Genomic DNA, 16,951 nt, shown 5'->3' with positions numbered 1-16,951 from the left:
ACACATTATTCTTATTTTTTTACAGCAGAATGTTCCATACATCTCCCAACTATTTTAATCCACTGCAATCTTCCAGATGAAATTCCAAATAGGTCGGTCAGGTTTCCACGTCCAGTTGATGTGTCAGCTTAATGTCACAGGGATGCCGAACTAGACAGAATCTTATAGTTCACCAAGGCAATACAGGCTGGATTCCTCACTTGGAGTGACTGTGACTTTTCCAAGACCACACGATGATGGAGCTAAGGAGACAAACCCACTTACTGAGCCCAAGTGCAGTCCTCTTCCCACCCAACGGTGACCCTTCCTAACTCTTAGGAGGAAAGACTGGAGCCGTGTTGTGTAAGACACAGGACACTTCGCTGTCCTTATTTGCTTTTGTGCTTTTTTACTTCAGAGGGTGCATGCCAGTCCCTGGGAGGAGAGGACCAGCATGTCTACTGGAGCTGCTGTCAAGGGGGCAGCAGGAGACGTTTCCAGCGATGGTCATTCAAACACCGCTCAAGAGCCAGCCCCCAGGAAAGGTAAAATCATGCGTGGGGATGTGACTGTGGGAAAAACTGGGATTTCTGTCACTGCCACCTCCCTTTTGTTGGTTTACAGCATTTTTTGCTACTGCTAGTTGCCAAGAATCGTACATAGTTAAAAAGCCGTTTTACTCCTGTTTCATTTCTCACAAGAAATCTTGAAGGTAGATAGAAAAGGTGTGTAGTACAATATTATCTAGAGATGAACAAATGAAAAATGAAGCAGATTCTAAGTAGGAAACATGGAAAGCAACTTTGGCTTCTCTGAAAACATCCAGGGCTCGTGCCGGTGGATCTCTCGGCTCATGTTGCACCCATACCCGCCTCAAAAGGAGCAGGCCTTCTTTCTCACCGTGTCCTAGATCTTCCTTCCTCCTTCCTCTCATCTGCAATTGGTGTTTTGCTGGGATATGCCACAAGGTTAAACGTGGAATGCCTTATTTTACCCCAAGTTGTTAATGACTTATAACCATTGTGCATTAATTTTTCTAAGGATACAGGCTGGTCCTAAAATAATGCCTTCACAAAGCAAAACATTGACCAAGATGGAACATCTAAAAACTCAACATGTTGGCCAGTCTGTCTGTGGGAAGTGTGCATGTCTTTAAGAACAGAGGCTCCTCAGTCTAGCCCACCAAGGAACTTAGGATGCACCTACTGATGCTCATCCTGCAGCCCACCACCCTGCGATCCAGAATGAATTCTATTCCTTTGGCACTGGCTCCAGTGCTCCCTTGTCTCTATGTGTTTTGCCATCTTTTGGACTATGCCATTGGCCAGAATCTTCTATCCTGTCTGCCCTGCCCCTCAATCCCCTCCCCCCAGTCAGTAGCCAATAACGTGAAAAACTTACGTATAAAGTTGTACCGTGACACAGCACGACATCCAGGGTCAGAACAAGGGTCAAAGGCCAGGTTCCCTGAGTTGGCAGTCCTCCTTCTGCCATTTCTGAGCTGCGTAATGTGAGACAAATTTACCTGAACGTTCCATATCTCAGTCCGCCATTTCAAAAATGGGGTGATAATAACACAAACTAACTTGAACTGTTGCCCCGAGAATTAGATTCATTAGACCATAAATCCATAGACCAGCACCTCGCACCCAGTAGCCACTAAGGCACCATTAGCTATTACTACTGCCACTCGCATGCTGTCCCCTCTGCCGCCCGCCTGTTGGCAGTCCTTAGAGGGCTCATTTATACTTTGTCTAAAGGGAAATTCACGTGTGATCTTCCCCATTTCCTGCAGTCTTCTAGGACACCGGTCCATCAGGCTGCTCAGCCCTCTGATGACCACCTGGGAGTCCAGCTGTGTCAGCCAATGCCTTTGTACCCCTATGCAGCCTGGCGAGGCGAAAGGCAGCTTGATACACAGCCGTCCCTTCTGGGCAGCCCCTCCACCTGAAAAGCCAGAACCCGGGCTGCTGGCTCCGCTCTTCAGCCAGCTCCTTGTGTCTCTCGGGCACTTGCAGGAGCAGACCCTGTCTGGGTCCATCGCTAGTGTCCACACCAGCTTTCCTTCTAGCTCCCTGTCTTGTGTCCACAGGGTACTCCTAGTTCTTCAGTGTCAGACCCCAGGCCATGGCTGGGGGCTCCTCTGGGCACTGAGGGTCGCACAGGCCCCTGGAGTCTTTGCTGGGCATCACTGGGCTCCCAAGACACCTGGACACCAAGTGCAGGAGTTTCATGGGGTGTGGAGAAGTACCCTGTCACCACCATGTGCCACTCTGGTCACCTGGTCGCATCTGAATCTGCTTATCCTCCCAGGCCCCCAGAGACCCCGAGTGAGAAGGATTGGCCCCAGGTTCTGCTGCAGGGTCACTGTTCCTCCAGTTTCAGGATTCAGCTAAGGACTCGTGGGGCTGCGATGGAGACAGACCCCACGCTGCCTTGTGATCCCCTTTAGCACAGAGGCCCATGAGGTGCTGGGTCAGTCTGAGTTTGATTAGAACAACAGAAGCCTGTCTCAGCATTTCAAGAAGAAAGAGGTTCGGTACAGGGGCGAGAAGGTTCCAGAGACTCTGGAAGCCTAGGGAAACAGGTTGGTCAGGTTGGTCACTTTCGGGAAAACCAGAAGTGGTAATGACCCCATCACTGCCAACGACCCCAGCTAGGCACATGGCAAAGAGGGCGATTTTCAGGGCACCCCAGAGTCACAGGCATAGCTTCCCGCCTGCTGTCGCTGGTGCCCAGTCGCTGCCTGGAGCTGCCTCGGGAGCACCTCGGCTCCTCAGTGCACTCAGCCTTCCACACACAGGCGCCTGGCAACCCGCTGGTAAAATCTGAGCAGAATCTGTTTGCATGGCAATCCAAAGACTGCAGTTTCCACATCTGTGCCCCTCTGGGGTGCGTGGGCTCTCTCATCCATCGAGGAGGTCCACAGAACAGGGCAGAGGAGAGGGTGGCTGCGGAGTCGCTAATCCAGACCTCGGGAGACCAAGCAGGAAGCAGGTCTGATTTTATTGCACAGTTACCATGGATATATCCTCAGGCAGTAGCCAAGCAGATACAGCAGCCACCAGTGCAATGTCTGCTAACTGTCCCTGCAGCGACCAATCGAGGAGTGGGCCATGGAGCAAGTGCAGGGACGGCCTCACATGGCCTCAAGCCCAGGGTGTGCCTACGGGGTAAGCAGCCTGCCGCTCATACTCTCTCTGTGCCTAGCACGAGGGGAGTGGCCTGCCACTCAGGCGCCCTTAACGTATGCCATGGATGAAGTACACCATGTACTCGTCCCCACACGGGGACTACAGAGTAGGTCGAAGGTGGAGATGACACTGAGACTCTATAAGCAATGTCAGGGACATTTCTTTTCCTTAGATACGCCCCTGCCTATGGCACCTGCAGGCCAATCTGCAGGTAGAGCCCCTTCTGGACTGTGGAAGTAAGAAGAGGAGTCGGCTGCACACTGTGAGAAAGCACCTCCAAGGAGGCGGAAAGCAGGGAGCGGCCATTCTACAGCCTTGACACAGACCCAACACAATCTGAAAGTCAGGGAGGACACCAGGAGACGCCGGGCCCCCGTCCTGGAAGCACAGGGCAGGGTTCAGAGGAAAGCACTCTGGGGGCTCCCGCCAGGCTCCCAGGACAGTAGCTGTGCGGGCCACAGGGGTGAGGCCCCCCAGGGCCTGCAGTGGCCGGTGGTGGAGGAGCCTCCCCTCCTGGCTCCTGGGCCTTTCTGAAGATCTGCAGTTTAGCCTCGGAGCCAGCGCCACGGAGCAGAGGCCAGCAGGAGTGGGCGCAGACACCAGCTCAGACACTGGAGCGCGCTGGCCCACGTCCGCATGTGACTGCAGAGTTATCCCTTTAACGGACATGACACCACACACCACCGCCACCAGCGTGACAGCCTTACCTCCAGCCAGCAAAGGTGACCCTGCGTGGGGTGTCAACTCACAGAACAAAGCCACGTGCAGTTGGCCCTTCCAGGTCAAGGCTCAGGGGCACCACAGGGGCCTGCGTGTACATGTGTGTGAGCACACGGGGAAGAAAGGAAGGGACTGTGCTGATTACAGAGATGAACAGGCACTAGAGAAAGGCCACGGCTCATTTTAAGAGCTGTGGCACAATGGGTGCGTGTCCTGTTAGGCACTGCTCCGAACTCTGTGTGCAGTTTAACCTGAAGAGTCCCATGTGGCCCCTCAAGGAGGGCCTGCAGCAGCGTCCCCACTCCCCAGGAGCTGCCCCAGCAGAGGGAGGAGCGGCTCACCCCACCAGCCAGCGCCGCGGTCGTCACCCTCAAGTTGGGTGCTCTGCGTGCTGGCTTTAGCGGGAAATGGAGACGACTTCACCTCACACTCACTCAGGTTCTCGGTACTGATGAGACGATGGTGGTGAAGCAGCTTGTTACAGTGTGAAGCAAACCAACAGGAAAATAGAAACACGACCTCAGTGTAGGTGACAAAAGAGACTAAGAGGAAAAAGTGTCACCGCAGAACTACTATGGGATTGGCAGCAGCGAGGAGAGGAGCTGCCACTATGGGAAGTCCAATGGGCTGCGTGCAGCCATGGCCTGAGAGAGAGGCAGCCAGACTGGCCCACGGCAGGTGACAGACCTGCAGAGGGAGAAGACAGCACTCGGGGGGGGGGGGGGACGTCACGCAGCTTCCCACTCAAGGGAAGAACGTAGAACACTGAAGTAAGGAAATGAGGAAAATCACGTAAACTCAGGTGTGAAGGAGACTGAGGTGAAAAACCTGTGTAAGAAGTGGTTCTTGGATAAAGAAGAGGCCACTCACAGCAAGACAGCAAGCAATCTGCCTCTCAGATGGATCAAGCAAAGAGGAGACACCCTGCGGAAAACCGGGAGACAGAAGCAGTGAAACGTATGTAATAGACTATGAGAAAACATGCAGCAACTGATTTCCTAGTAATTATACCTATAAATATATAATTTATTTTAATCTTATATAATTATAATTCTGAAATTATGATCAAGAAGAAAAATTAAAATTGTATATTTCAAAAAACGTATAAGAAATGGAGAAAGTTGTAAAAAAAAAAAAGTTTTTCCCTTTAATCAAACAAACCAACACACAAATTGTCTTGGTTGTCTCTCTAGAAAAACTGGGAGACTCCTAAGGAGCAGGAAAATACCCGCGTAGCTTGGGTGGAAGACTTCCAAAGAACACCAGCTGATGTCGAGCGCAGGTCCTGGCTGGTGCCCTGCAGTGCACTTCCTAGGGAGAACAGACAGCCCCTGAACTCCAGCCCAGGGTCCAAGTGACAGCCGCATGGGCAGTGGGCAGCGTTGGTACCACGCAGTGAGGAGGACACAGCTCGCCTCCGCTCCTCAGGCTTCCTCTCAAAAGCTCACGGCCCCAGTGTGACCATGAGAAGACATCCTGTATGCCATCAAGGCACATTCCATAAAGTAGATGAGGGGACTCTTCAGAATGGTCAACTCCACCAAAAAAGAGAGAAGAGAAGGCTAAGAGAGTGGGTCAGAGACCCGACAACCAAATGCAGAGGGGGACGCCCAGCGGGGAAAGCTGAGAACTTTAGTTCTCAGGTGAGGCATGGGCTTCAGTTAGTGGTAGTACGTCAACACAGGTCAGGAATCGTGCAAACGTGCCTTACCAACACACAAGGTCAATAACAGGGAAAACCTACGTGACGTGTGGGAACTCCGTGATTCTATGATCCTAAAACTGTCCTCACAGAGAAAGTTTATTAAGGGAAAATGAAAATGTCCATGTCTTGATCACAGACCAAGATGGACAGCTTAGAGCTTTCTTCCTCCTCTTCCCCTCACCCCCTTCTCCTTCTTCTTGCAAAGGTAACATGTATGGCAGAAACCACACACACACACACACACACACACACACACACACACACACACACCAAGCTCAATTGTATATGCTGAATAAAATTCTAAGACAACCAAATAAATCATATTCTTCATTAAAAACAGTGTATTAAGAAGAGATATTCCCCAAATGCAAGGAAAGTCAAATATGACTAATAATCATAAGTGAATTTCTGTGAGCTGACTCACTTCTCCTCCTGGTGCCTGGAGGTGGGGCTCCATCGTGACCCCTGCTTTACAGGTGCAACAGGCGGCCATGAAGAGATCAATAATCGTCCAGGAACACACATCTCCGATACAACATCTGGGGGTGGGATTCAGGTAACTGATGCCAGGATTGAAATATATTTGAAAAAAATCACCTAAAAATGGGCACAGGATAACTTACTGCCGTTTAGACACAGGTCACACTGACTCCCAATGGCTTGCTAGATGGTGCCACATGAGAGGCACTCCCAGGACCTTCAGAGGTAGCAGGAGTGCTTGCTCCTATTGCTCCTATTTAGCAAAGTTTTGAAAATGCTGGTGAATAAAGTTAAGGAATGAAATAAATGTTGCAAACAGCAAGAATAACTCATTTCCCCATTATTTGTACATAAAATCTTTCTTTTCATTTTTTTTTTAAAGTCAAAACCCAAGGGGAAAAAATAAACTGATGAAAATAATAGGGAAAAAAAAAACAAGCCTCAGTTGCAGAAACAATGCAAGGTACTTAACCCACTGTGTGGGCCTTCACTGAAGAGAAGTAGGAGGTCTCCCTGGGACAGAGAAAGTCCTGGAGACGTGGGCAGGTGCCCTTGGCGAGGAGGAGGCGAAGCTGTAGCGGTGACGACCCTTCTCAGTTTAATCTGCTGATCCACACGGCAGTGACGGATGGTCCAGGCACAGTTAAGTGCCCCGGAGTTAGACCGAATGTCAGCTCCCAGACCTGAGGGAGCATCTGCAGAGGAAGAAGCCCAGGGTGGCCTGCTCCAGGTGCCTCTGCTCCCTGCAGGAGCTTGGGGAGGACACTCACTGCCCAGGCAGGGATCATGCGCTGCTTCTGGATTTCTCCACAGCCTATCAACCTTCCAACCATCATCAGACTCGTGTATCTTTCTTGATCAAGGGATGGCCCCACAGTTCCCATGGAACAAGAGCAAGTTTCATGCAAGCCTGGATTATGGGGACATCATTTTTGCCCCAGAGTATCCAGACAAAGATGAAAGGCGTCTGCACTCTGACCCTAGCCTACTTTTCAGGTAGCGTCTCCCCTGAGCCTGGAAACAAGTTAAATGCCCGGGTTCCCTGGTTCTATAAGCGGCATTTCGCACCATGTCAGCTCCCAGGCCAGGGACGTTCTTGCTCTCCGTATGCAGTCGGTCGCTGACTCTGCCTGTTCTCTCTCTGCAGTGCTCTTCCCAGCCCCACCCCAACCTCTCCTCTCAGGCCCTGGAGAGCCCTGCCCTCAGGCTCCTTCCCCCTGACTCCACACGCTCCTCACGCCTCTGCTCGAGCAATGCCTCTAAGGGGCTGCTGTTCCCACATCCCCCAGGGAACAGGGGTCCCCCAGACACCTGCACAACAAGGTCTGCTGTCCCCATGTTTCCATCTCAGGCAGATGTCAACCTTCTCATCTTCTGGACCTGATGGGACCTTCTGTGCCCTTCTTGCAGGTCTCTGTTCCGTCCGACATGGCCTGGCCCTCATCTTGCAGCTCTGTAATTTTTCAATTTACACCCAACAAATGAACTTGAGCATTGCCATCACAGCCATGGTGAACAGCACGGTGGCTCCCAGCCAGCCCAATGCCTCCACGGAGATGCCCCTCACGCATCCCCAGGACCCCTGGAACTCATCTCTAAAGGAATCCAAGGCAGGGGTGAGTTTAGTGAGACTCTGGACCCTTTATTTTACTCAAGTGGATCATCTTAAAAGGTTATCTCATAAAAGAACGCAACTGTTTTAGCCAATAAATGTGTTTATTGAGCGCATACTATGTGCCAGGAACAGCACGAGAGCATACTGTGTGTCTAAGGAGACTTTACGAGTATAAGCAGGAGCTAAGTTAGAATAAAGGAAACAGCCTTTACCATTTGGTGGACATAAATTCTTACCCCACAGTGATGGAAATCACCCCAAAACAAATTCCACGGATTTGAGTCTACTGTCTCTGCTTCTTTATAAGCTTTCTTTCTTCATGGACTCTCACATTTTAACTGGTCAGTTAGCTATGTCAGGGTGGCAGGGGAAGAGTGTGTTAGGCATATGCTTAAGCTTTTTTTTTCCCGTTTATGAAGTTGGTAAATTGGAAGAGTGGGAGAGAGGTAATAGGAAAGAGAATGGCGTATTTCCTTTTGCCTGCAAGTCCTCACGATATGAAGCCGACTTTGTAAGCACAGACCGGCAGTGAGGTTACCTTTGTGGCCTAGGCCCCTGCATACGACTGGAGTCCTGAGATCCAGGGCATCATCCTCAGCTCCCTCAACTATGGCTCCTTCGTGGCCCCCATCCCCACGGGCTATGTGGCTGGGATATTTGGAGCTAAGTACGTGGTCGGCACCGGCCTGTTGGCTTCCTCCGTCCTAACCCTCTTCATCCCGCTGGCGGCTGACGCTGGAGTGGCCTTGCTCATCGTCCTTCGGGTCATCCAAGGCATCGCCCAGGTACTAAGATGTTTCCCAAGTGTGAATGGAACCTAGCTTCCAGAACGATCTCATGTTCCTAAGATCAGAAATCCCCCCTCCAGGTTATGGTATTAACAGGTCAATATTCAATTTGGGTCAAATGGGCTCCCCCGCTGGAAAGGAGTCAACTCACAACCATTGCTGGATCAGGTAACTGACCTCCCACTCACCTTCACTCACCTTGTCCAAGCGCGCCGGCCACACCCCTCAAAGGCCCTGAGACCTCACATTCCAGTCACCATCACCACAGCCCTGGCTCGCAAGCCGCAGCCTGCACTACCTTGATCAGAACTGGGCACTACTGTGCACCAACATTCTTGTGTTTCCTACGTGCTCATTTCCTATGAGTCTCAGAACAGTCTTGTGAGTCAGCCATGTGTAATTCTTTTCCTCTCCCACCTAAGGAGTTTGGGGCACACATAGGCTAACAATCATCCAAGGTCACACGAGAGGAGGAGCAGGCTTTGCAGCCTGCAATCCTGGCGGTTCTGTGGGAAGCACGTGGACTCCCAAGCCCGGCTCTCACCCAGAACACTTGCATCTTCCATTCAGGGTCAATGCTGGGGACCTTCATTGTCCTTCTCACTGGTGGCCTCATCTGCCAGAACATAGGATGGCCTTATGTCTTCTATATATTTGGTGAGTCTGTGCTCTTCAAATCTTGGAACTTTCCTTGAAGACAAAGAGCATCAAGCATGATCTCTGTAATGCCGCTTACCCTGGGTGAGCCAATCCCAGTAGGTATGCATGAGCGGATCCTGGTTAGCACCAATCCTGTTGTGAATCATGCCGGCTTCTACGACAGTGGTTAAGTTTCAGTAGCCTCGGTGCAAAGCTAGAATAACCTTATGGATTTAGGGGTATCATAGGATTCTTTACTGCTTCTAAGTTGAACCCAAAGGATCCCAGAGCCATTTCTTTCATAAGACATCGAAAATGTTATCTCAGGAGAACTGTGATCACAGGCTATGTTTTAGTCTGTGCTTATTTATTGAACACATTCTTTACCACTTCCAGAAAATTGTGTGAATACAAACTAATCATAGGTAAAATACTGCCTGGAGTGGAGAATCAGTCAGTAGAGCCTGCAGGACAGACCATCAGAGTCTAAAGAGTGGACACAATACAGAAAGTTCTGGAATGTTCCAAAGGCAGTATTTACAGCTTCACGTTTTACTTTCATTTGAGCTCTGGATGGGACAGCCCTGCTGCTACCAGTTCATGTTTGTATTTTCGACTTGTGACACACTCGGATATCCCTCCTGTAAATTCCCTGGTTCCTTAGGGTGAGTGCCACTAGTATTTACATCAGAGGGTCATCCTCTTTAATCAAGGGCTCCTGTAACATTAGGCAACTACATGCATAAAAAAAATGTATGAATATTAATTGCTATAGAATATCAGTCTTCAAAGACTGTCATTAAAAAAATGCCAAAAGGGCAGATTATGAAATTTACTAAACAATGAGAAAGATTCACCATGCTGGTGATTTTGAGGATTAGCAAGCAGCATGTACAAAATAGGAATCACTAAAGACTTGTTGAGTCACTATTGACACCCTCCAACCCCAGTCCACCACATTGCTGATTTTCATGTCTATCCCCCCAGCCCATCAACTTCCTTGAGGGAAAAATTGTATTTGTGTATCCTCTAGTCTCAAAATTTAGCACAATGCTTGACGGAGGTGTCTGCTGTGTAATGTTTGTGAAGGGACGTGCATATGGCAAGCCGCTTATGTGACGAGAACACTTAAAACTCTTGAGATTCTAAGAGGAGAATTTTTTTTTTCCTTTTTGATGCCAGGGACTGAACCCTGGGGCGCTTGCCCACTGAGCCACGTCCCCAGCCCCTTTTCACATTTTATTTAGAGACAGGGTCTAGCTGAGTTGCTAGGGTCTCCTTTGAACTTAGGATCCTCCTGCCTCAGCTTCCTGAGCCACTGGGATCCCAAGCGTGCGCCACCACACCTGACTCTAAGGGGAGAATTCCAAGAAGGGTCATGTGGCCACTCAGTGCTGATGTCCAGTTCCCGGGGACCAAAATAATGTGAAAATTAGGGACGATTCCTTTCCAGAGGAATAATTTCATTTCTCTAGAAATTGGGTGATCCATTGCACCTAAAATGTGCTGCTGCTACATCTCAAGTGCTTCGGGATAAGGGAAAGACGAGGAAAGGTGGAGAAGAGGGGACTCTGTGGACGCGTGACTCTCAGGAAGGATGCTGGTTGCTACAGGAACAGTGAGAACATTTCCAAGCACATGGGACAGACACACTAATAGCTTGTGGCAGCGTGCTATGGCGTCAATACCGCTGCATTTCCAAACCTCCAAATCTCAGTGGTTTAAAACAGCCATCTCTACTCTCATAGTTCCGCAAGGCAACTGGGTGACTCCTCTCTGTGTCTGTCATCTGCTTTGGACAATGGGTCAGCAGGAGCATGCTCCTCTTGGCAGTGGTGGGCTCAGAACAGGTCAAGAACCTTGGCCACGCGGCGGGGAGCCTCCACTCAGCACAGGGCCGGGTGCTGGTGACGGGCTGCAGTGTGGGTGTCAATCATTCTGCCAACCGAGGAGTCATCTTGGGGAAGAGGCCAGCTGAAAGAACCATCCTCTCTTCCCAGGTGGAATTGGGTGTGCCTGCTGCCTCCTATGGTTTCCTCTCGTTTACAATGACCCTGGGAATCACCCCTTCATCAGTGCTGGTGAGAAGAGGTACATCGCGAGCTCCCTGGCCCAACAGGTATCCCGAGCAAGGCTCCTGCCCTCTCCCCACCTCCTGGCTCCTCACAGTGCAGAGCAGAGCCCGTCCCCCGAGGGAGCGGGTGTTGATATGTGCTCTCTTCCAGGACTCTTCACCAGGCTGGACTCTGCCCTTAAAAGCCATGATCCTCTCGCTGCCACTTTGGGCCATCGTAGTCTCTTATTTCTGTGAATACTGGCTTTTCTATACCATAATGTCGTACACGCCCACGTACATCAGCTCCGTACTTCAAACCAACCTCAGAGATGTGAGTACAGAGAAAGCTCATTTTGTTCTTCTGTTTAAATGCTTCACTCTACAATCCTCTGTGTCTCCCGTGGTTGCAAAATGAGTGGATTAGGCCCAGGACTCCAGACAGGAAATGCGGCCTCGCCAGCCGGCTTCTGGCTGACCCCAGTGTGGTTTACCGCTCTTTGGAGCAGCGGGTCACGGTTGTAGGTCTGTGTGACAGTCACACAATTCATGTTTAAGAGTCCTTTGCAAACATTCTATTCTCAATTCAGTCAACATTTGTGACTGAGACACTGCTGGCAGCATAAATAATAGACACAATGAAAAACTGTGACCGAGAAGCACAGAAGAAAACCATCCCGGGTAGAGCTTACCTAAAAAAACTGAGGATGATGTTTCTCTAAAAAAAAATTGTGTATGTGTATCACATGGAGAATAGAGTGCACGTGGGTGTACGACCCTCCAGATCTTCACAAAGTGAACGGTTGCTGGCCAGCTGGAGAAGCTGTCCGATTTCCAGTAGATGGATGTCTTCAGGTGGCAAAGAGTTATTAGAGGTGGCAGCCTGAGTGGCTACTGCCGTAGTGACCATTATCACCTCCCACCTCTCTGCTCACAGAGGCGCCTACTCAGGCAGGGTCGCCTCCAGTGGAAACGCACACAGCCGCCAAGGGACAGCTGACCTGCTTAGGGAGTCAGAGCCTGGGGCACACATGCAGGAAGGAGGCACTGACTCGAAAGCCCCAGGGAGGAGTGGCTCTGTGTCCTCTCGAAGGGGAAAATGAAATGCAACCAGGGGAGCAGAAGGCCGGGCGTGCAGGGTGCCAGAGCCGAGCGGCAGGCCTCTGAGCCTGGCTGGAGGAGCCCCAGTCTCTGGTGTCAAGTCAGGTGGGGAGGCCAAGGCTGACGAGGACGATAGTCAAATGGGAAGTCAAGTGTGGCCCAACCGTAGAGCTCCCCAGGCCGGGAAGTCCGCAGCCCAGGAGGCCTGCTGCTCTCGGGGTGCCCCTGTACCACTTAACCCGGATGGGCGTGGCTTGCCATCTGTGCACAGTTAGGGGGAAGCTAAGCTTTCCATTATTTGGATTATCCAAAGCAAAGTGTGATCTCATTTCTCCTTCGTTTTCTTCAGTAAGAATTTAACTTGGAGGTTGAATTAAAAATAACAAGCTTCAACCTTTGCAAAACTACATAATTTTGACTTGATAAAGCTCTATGAAGAGTGGAAAATGTTACTCCGGGTCTTGTCTCTGATCTGCCCTGTCTTCCTGGCCTGCTCTATTGACAGGTTGTTTGTTTTTTGTTTTGTTTTGAATTCTCACATTTTTTCCATTGTTTCTCTGTGAGAATGCAAACATACATGAGTATATATTCTTATTTTCTCAACTTCTTTTTTTCTTTTTCACCAAACCTCTGGCCTGTGGGTCATGGTTTTGCCTTGTAATCTAGGTCTTTGCCATTTAGTATACCTTGAGGTTCTCTTTATATCAGTCCACAGGAACTGTACTGGGCAATATCTAGGGTTTTCCATCATTGAACAATGTTGCAGCAAAAGCCTTTTTCATTTGTCAAACATTTGCACAATGATTTCTGGGGAGTAGATGTCTTCATGGGAGATTGCTGAGTCAGAGGGGAAATGCGCTATCCACTTATATTTGTCAAATTGTTCTGCGTGGGCACCGCTAATGTCTGTGAGGACCCCAGTCCCTGCAGTGCCACCGAAACATGTCAATCCTATTCTAATCTTTGATTCATGAAAAGTAACATCTCACTATGGCTTTATTCTAAGTGGAGTTGGGTTTGTTTTAACGTGTTTAGGAGCCTCTTGTTTTTCCTTTTTCTGTGAATTGTTTGCTCATATCCTTCATTTTTCTGCTGGACTTTGGTCTTTTTAATACCTATTTCCACATGATCCTTATATATCAAGAGAACATTTCTTTTAACTTGAGATATATGCACATCTTTCCCTGAGTACTTAAAGTTCACTGGCTCATTCCAGTGCCTGAAATGGACATTAGAACAGATGTGTCTATAAAGAAAAGCCACAGCCGTGGGCAGTCTGTCTCTCAGCGGGTGGGGGTGCATGCACTCACCTCTCTCGTCCTCAGAGCGGGATCCTGTCGGCTCTGCCATTTGTGGTTGGCTGTGTCTGTATCATCCTGTCGGGTCTCCTGGCCGACTCTCTCCTCTCCAGAAGAGTCCTCAGACTTGTCACCATCAGGAAGCTGTTCACTGCCATAGGTAATGGCCCAGCTGGAGGCAGGCGTGGCTGGGAGGCTCGCTGCAGCCTCCTGTTGATCCCACCTCTCCTTCTGCCCAGGTGTGGTCTTCTCCTCTGGGGTCCTGGTGGCCCTGCACTGGGTCAGATCCAGCCACAGCACCACCATGGTCTTCCTGGTGCTGTCCTCTGCCTTCAGCAGCCTCTGTGAAGCCGGCGTGCTGGTGAACTTCTTGGATATCGCTCCTCGGTAGGACCCCTGGCCTCCTTCTCACAGAGCGTGGCTCAGGCCCCCAGCCCTGCTGGGACCCGCAGCAGGTCAAAGAGATGTCACCTGCAGCCTACATCAGGTCACTCCGGGAAAGTCGCCTGAGCTGGCCAATCGCCGAGAGCTCAGTGCTTCCAGGTGTGAACCAGAGCCTCCTGTGGCCCCATGACAGCTCTGCTGGGAGAGTCGTCAGCCCCTGATGACTGGTCCTGGAGGACAGACACCCAGGGCTGACCGCCGAGAGCATTTGTTACGCTCCACGGGGCAGGCCCATCCTCGCCTTTGCTAAGGGGGAGGCACCGTAGCAGGAGGAGGAGTCTCCTCCAACATGGGCAAGCAGGGAGGAGACAGAGCCCCAGGCACAGCTCCGGTCAGGTCCCGTCTCAGGCAACAGGACATACTTCATCTTCAGGTGAGGAACCAGCAAACCATGTGGAGACACCTTGGTCTCCGGGAGCAGCATCTCTCATCCAGGGAGGAGCTTTGTGCCCCCAAGAAAGCTAGAAGGTCTGGCTGAATAGCCGGCACCGAGAAAACATCCACATCAGGCGCAGACCCTCCCCTGCCCGTTTGTATGCGTGACTCTGACAGGTTAGGGCTGGCTACCCCTTGGAAGTCTCAGACCCAGCCCAGGAGTTGACCAATGCTCAGCCAGCTCACTGAACTCAGGTTTAACAGAGTGAGCGCAGGGGAGCCGGGGAGGAACAGGCGAGCTCTAGATAGGGCACAGGGAGGGGAGGGAGGGGGCAGGGGACTAGCAAGGACGGTGGAATGTGATGGGCATCACTGTCCAAAGTGCATGTATGAAGACACGAATTGGTGTCAACAAGCTTTATATACAACCAGGGATATGAAAAATTGTACTGTATATGTGTGATAAGAATTGTAACGCATTCCACTATCATTTGTTTTAAAAAAATCAATTTAAAAATTAAAAAAAAAAGAAGAATGAGCACAGTTCCAGGCTCCCCAGGGTCAGGCATAAGTCCCGACAGCCCAGCGGAGACTGACCCTCTGCTGACCGATGGGTGTCCCCCTGCCCTCAGGTATGCTGGCTTCCTCAAGGGGCTGATGCAAATCTTTGCACACATAGCAGGAGCCATCTCGCCCACCGTAGCAGGAGTGCTCATCAACCAGGTGAGGCCAAACGTTCTGATGAATGTCCATAAAAGGAACTCACAAAGGTTGCACCACAGCCATTAAAGCAAGGGTGTTTGTGTTCCCTCCTTGATGGGGCTCTTCAAACTCTAGCATCCTGAGCACCTCACATGTCCTCATTACTGCCCCAGGCTGACCTCATCCAAGGAAATGGCCACCTTCTTGGGATGTGATGGTGAATGCTCACGGTTATGTTTATGCTTTGTGAGTCCTTGCAAAATGAGCTTCTCAAGATAAAAAGCAAAATCTCCAGGGATATTTGACAGTCATATTTGCAAAGTAGAGTGGCCATCCATCCCGGTTTGTCTGGGTGCAGGGCTGTCAGCGTTAAAGCCTTGAAAGTTCAAGGCCACCATTGTAGAGTGAGCCAGTCACTCTACAGAGTTCACAGGATGAATGGGCCAGATGCCACGTGGGTGGCAGCTGGCGGTGGCAGGTGGAGGAGCAAGCTCAGGAGCTGCCAGTGCAGAGACGGCTGTGGCCAGTGTTCCCTGTCCAGGGCCTTTCCTCTGCACAGCCCTCCTCCCTGGGAGATGCACGAGAAGGAGTCAGACCAGCAAAGTCACCTGATGACTCGCGCCTTCTCCGGATCTTATTGACACAGCCTTTACATAAATACGGGTGTGACACTTGTTTGTCACTCTGTGACCTGCTTGTCACTTACTGGTTTCCTTCAGGAAAAACAAGTGGGCATAACAAAGAAGGGAGTGTTTTGTTTGGAAGTTGCAGTTCTTTTCTAGCTACTGACACATTGTTGGGAAATGTTTTTTGGTTCTTTTTTTAAATAGAAATTCTCAAACTGACCTTGTTTCTCCTGCTATTGATTGATTGATTGACTGATTGACTGATTGATTGATTCTTTCAAGGCATATATATTGGATGTGCCTGTATTGCTTAAGGGAATAAATCAAACCAGAGTCCCTCTCCTTGTGAAACCTACACTATAGGAAAGAGACAGAAAACCAGGGTAAAATGCATGACTGATGGAGGGGGGTGAGAGCCGAGAGAGTGGAACGTTTTACATGTGTACATTTTACCATGGTACACATGCCAGGGACTGGAACTTCAGTTAAGTGGGGTGCTCAAGGCAGGACTCCCTGAGAAGGTAGCTCTTAACCAAGGGGTGGGAGGAAGTGAGAGTGAGCCAAGTGGGTATCTGAGGGAGGGCGACCCCGGGGGAGGAGGGCGACCTGGGGAGGAGGGCGACCCTGGGGAGGAGGTCAGAGCATTCTCTCCCACATCAGGAAAGCCACTGCACATCCCAGGAACAGCCAGAGGCCCCAGAGGCTGGAGCAGGTGCGGGGAGCAGCAGGGCAGGGCCACCATCTCTGAAGCAGAAGGGTGAGGACCACGTGGCCATTACTAACTCCCAGTTCCCTGTCTCCAGGATCCAGAGGTTGGCTGGAGAAACATGTTCCTGCTGGCCGCTGCCGTCAACATCTCAGGTCTGGTCTTCTACCTCATCTTCGGCCGAGCAGAAGTTCAGGACTGGGCCAGAGAGCGGAGATTCACCCACCTCTGAACAGACAGAGTGGCGTATGCACTCCCTCACTTCGCATCCACTGCTGTCCCCCACGGACCTTCCCCTCTGAGCCTGCGTGGCTGGCTAGCCCCGTGACGGGAACTGGCTTGGTTTTCAGTATCTCCTCATGTCCTGGCCTCTGTAATACTGAAGATTTTACCAGGCTGGGAGATTTTACAGAGGAAACCCTAGGTGTGACTCTTCATTTCCCAAACAATGGAAAGTCCCGAAACAATGGAAAGTGCCCCAGACCAGGGGACCTAAGCAGGCAAAGTCCCTCTCATGTTGAGGCAG

The 16,951-nt window shown here is 50.7% G+C and overlaps 1 protein-coding gene across 2 annotated transcripts; it reads left to right on the top strand.

The window, feature by feature from the left end:
* The first annotated feature begins 433 nt into the window (after positions 1-433).
* LOC113195999 (putative small intestine urate exporter) lies at positions 434-16,657 on the top strand. Of its 2 annotated transcripts, none has more exons than XM_026407724.2 (11): positions 434-524; positions 7,489-7,688; positions 8,245-8,478; positions 8,562-8,649; positions 9,052-9,138; positions 11,121-11,239; positions 11,346-11,507; positions 13,600-13,732; positions 13,812-13,959; positions 15,024-15,114; positions 16,523-16,657. In XM_026407724.2, the coding sequence occupies exons 1-11, from the start codon at positions 434-436 to the stop codon at positions 16,655-16,657; spliced, it is 1,488 nt and encodes a 495-aa protein (XP_026263509.2). The 2 variants fall into 2 exon arrangements, with proteins under 2 accessions (XP_026263509.2, XP_026263508.2); XM_026407723.2 differs by having other exon boundaries at positions 7,489-7,694.
* The last annotated feature ends 294 nt before the right edge of the window (positions 16,658-16,951 follow it).

Source organism: Urocitellus parryii, chromosome 8, assembly GCF_045843805.1.
Source record: "Urocitellus parryii isolate mUroPar1 chromosome 8, mUroPar1.hap1, whole genome shotgun sequence".
Taxonomy (NCBI): Eukaryota; Metazoa; Chordata; class Mammalia; order Rodentia; family Sciuridae; genus Urocitellus; species Urocitellus parryii.
The sequence above is the reverse complement of the archived record's forward strand: the minus strand, read 5'-3'. Positions and strand labels throughout refer to the sequence as shown.

Coding starts and splice junctions, on each gene's coding strand:
- LOC113195999 (XM_026407723.2), top strand. CDS start 434: ATGTCTACTGGAGCTGCTGTCAAGGGGGCAGCAGGAGACGTTTCCAGC. Junction 13,733..13,811: donor GAAGCTGTTCACTGCCATAG/GTAATGGCCCAG, acceptor CCTTCTGCCCAG/GTGTGGTCTTCTCCTCTGGG. Junction 15,115..16,522: donor CAGGAGTGCTCATCAACCAG/GTGAGGCCAAAC, acceptor CCCTGTCTCCAG/GATCCAGAGGTTGGCTGGAG.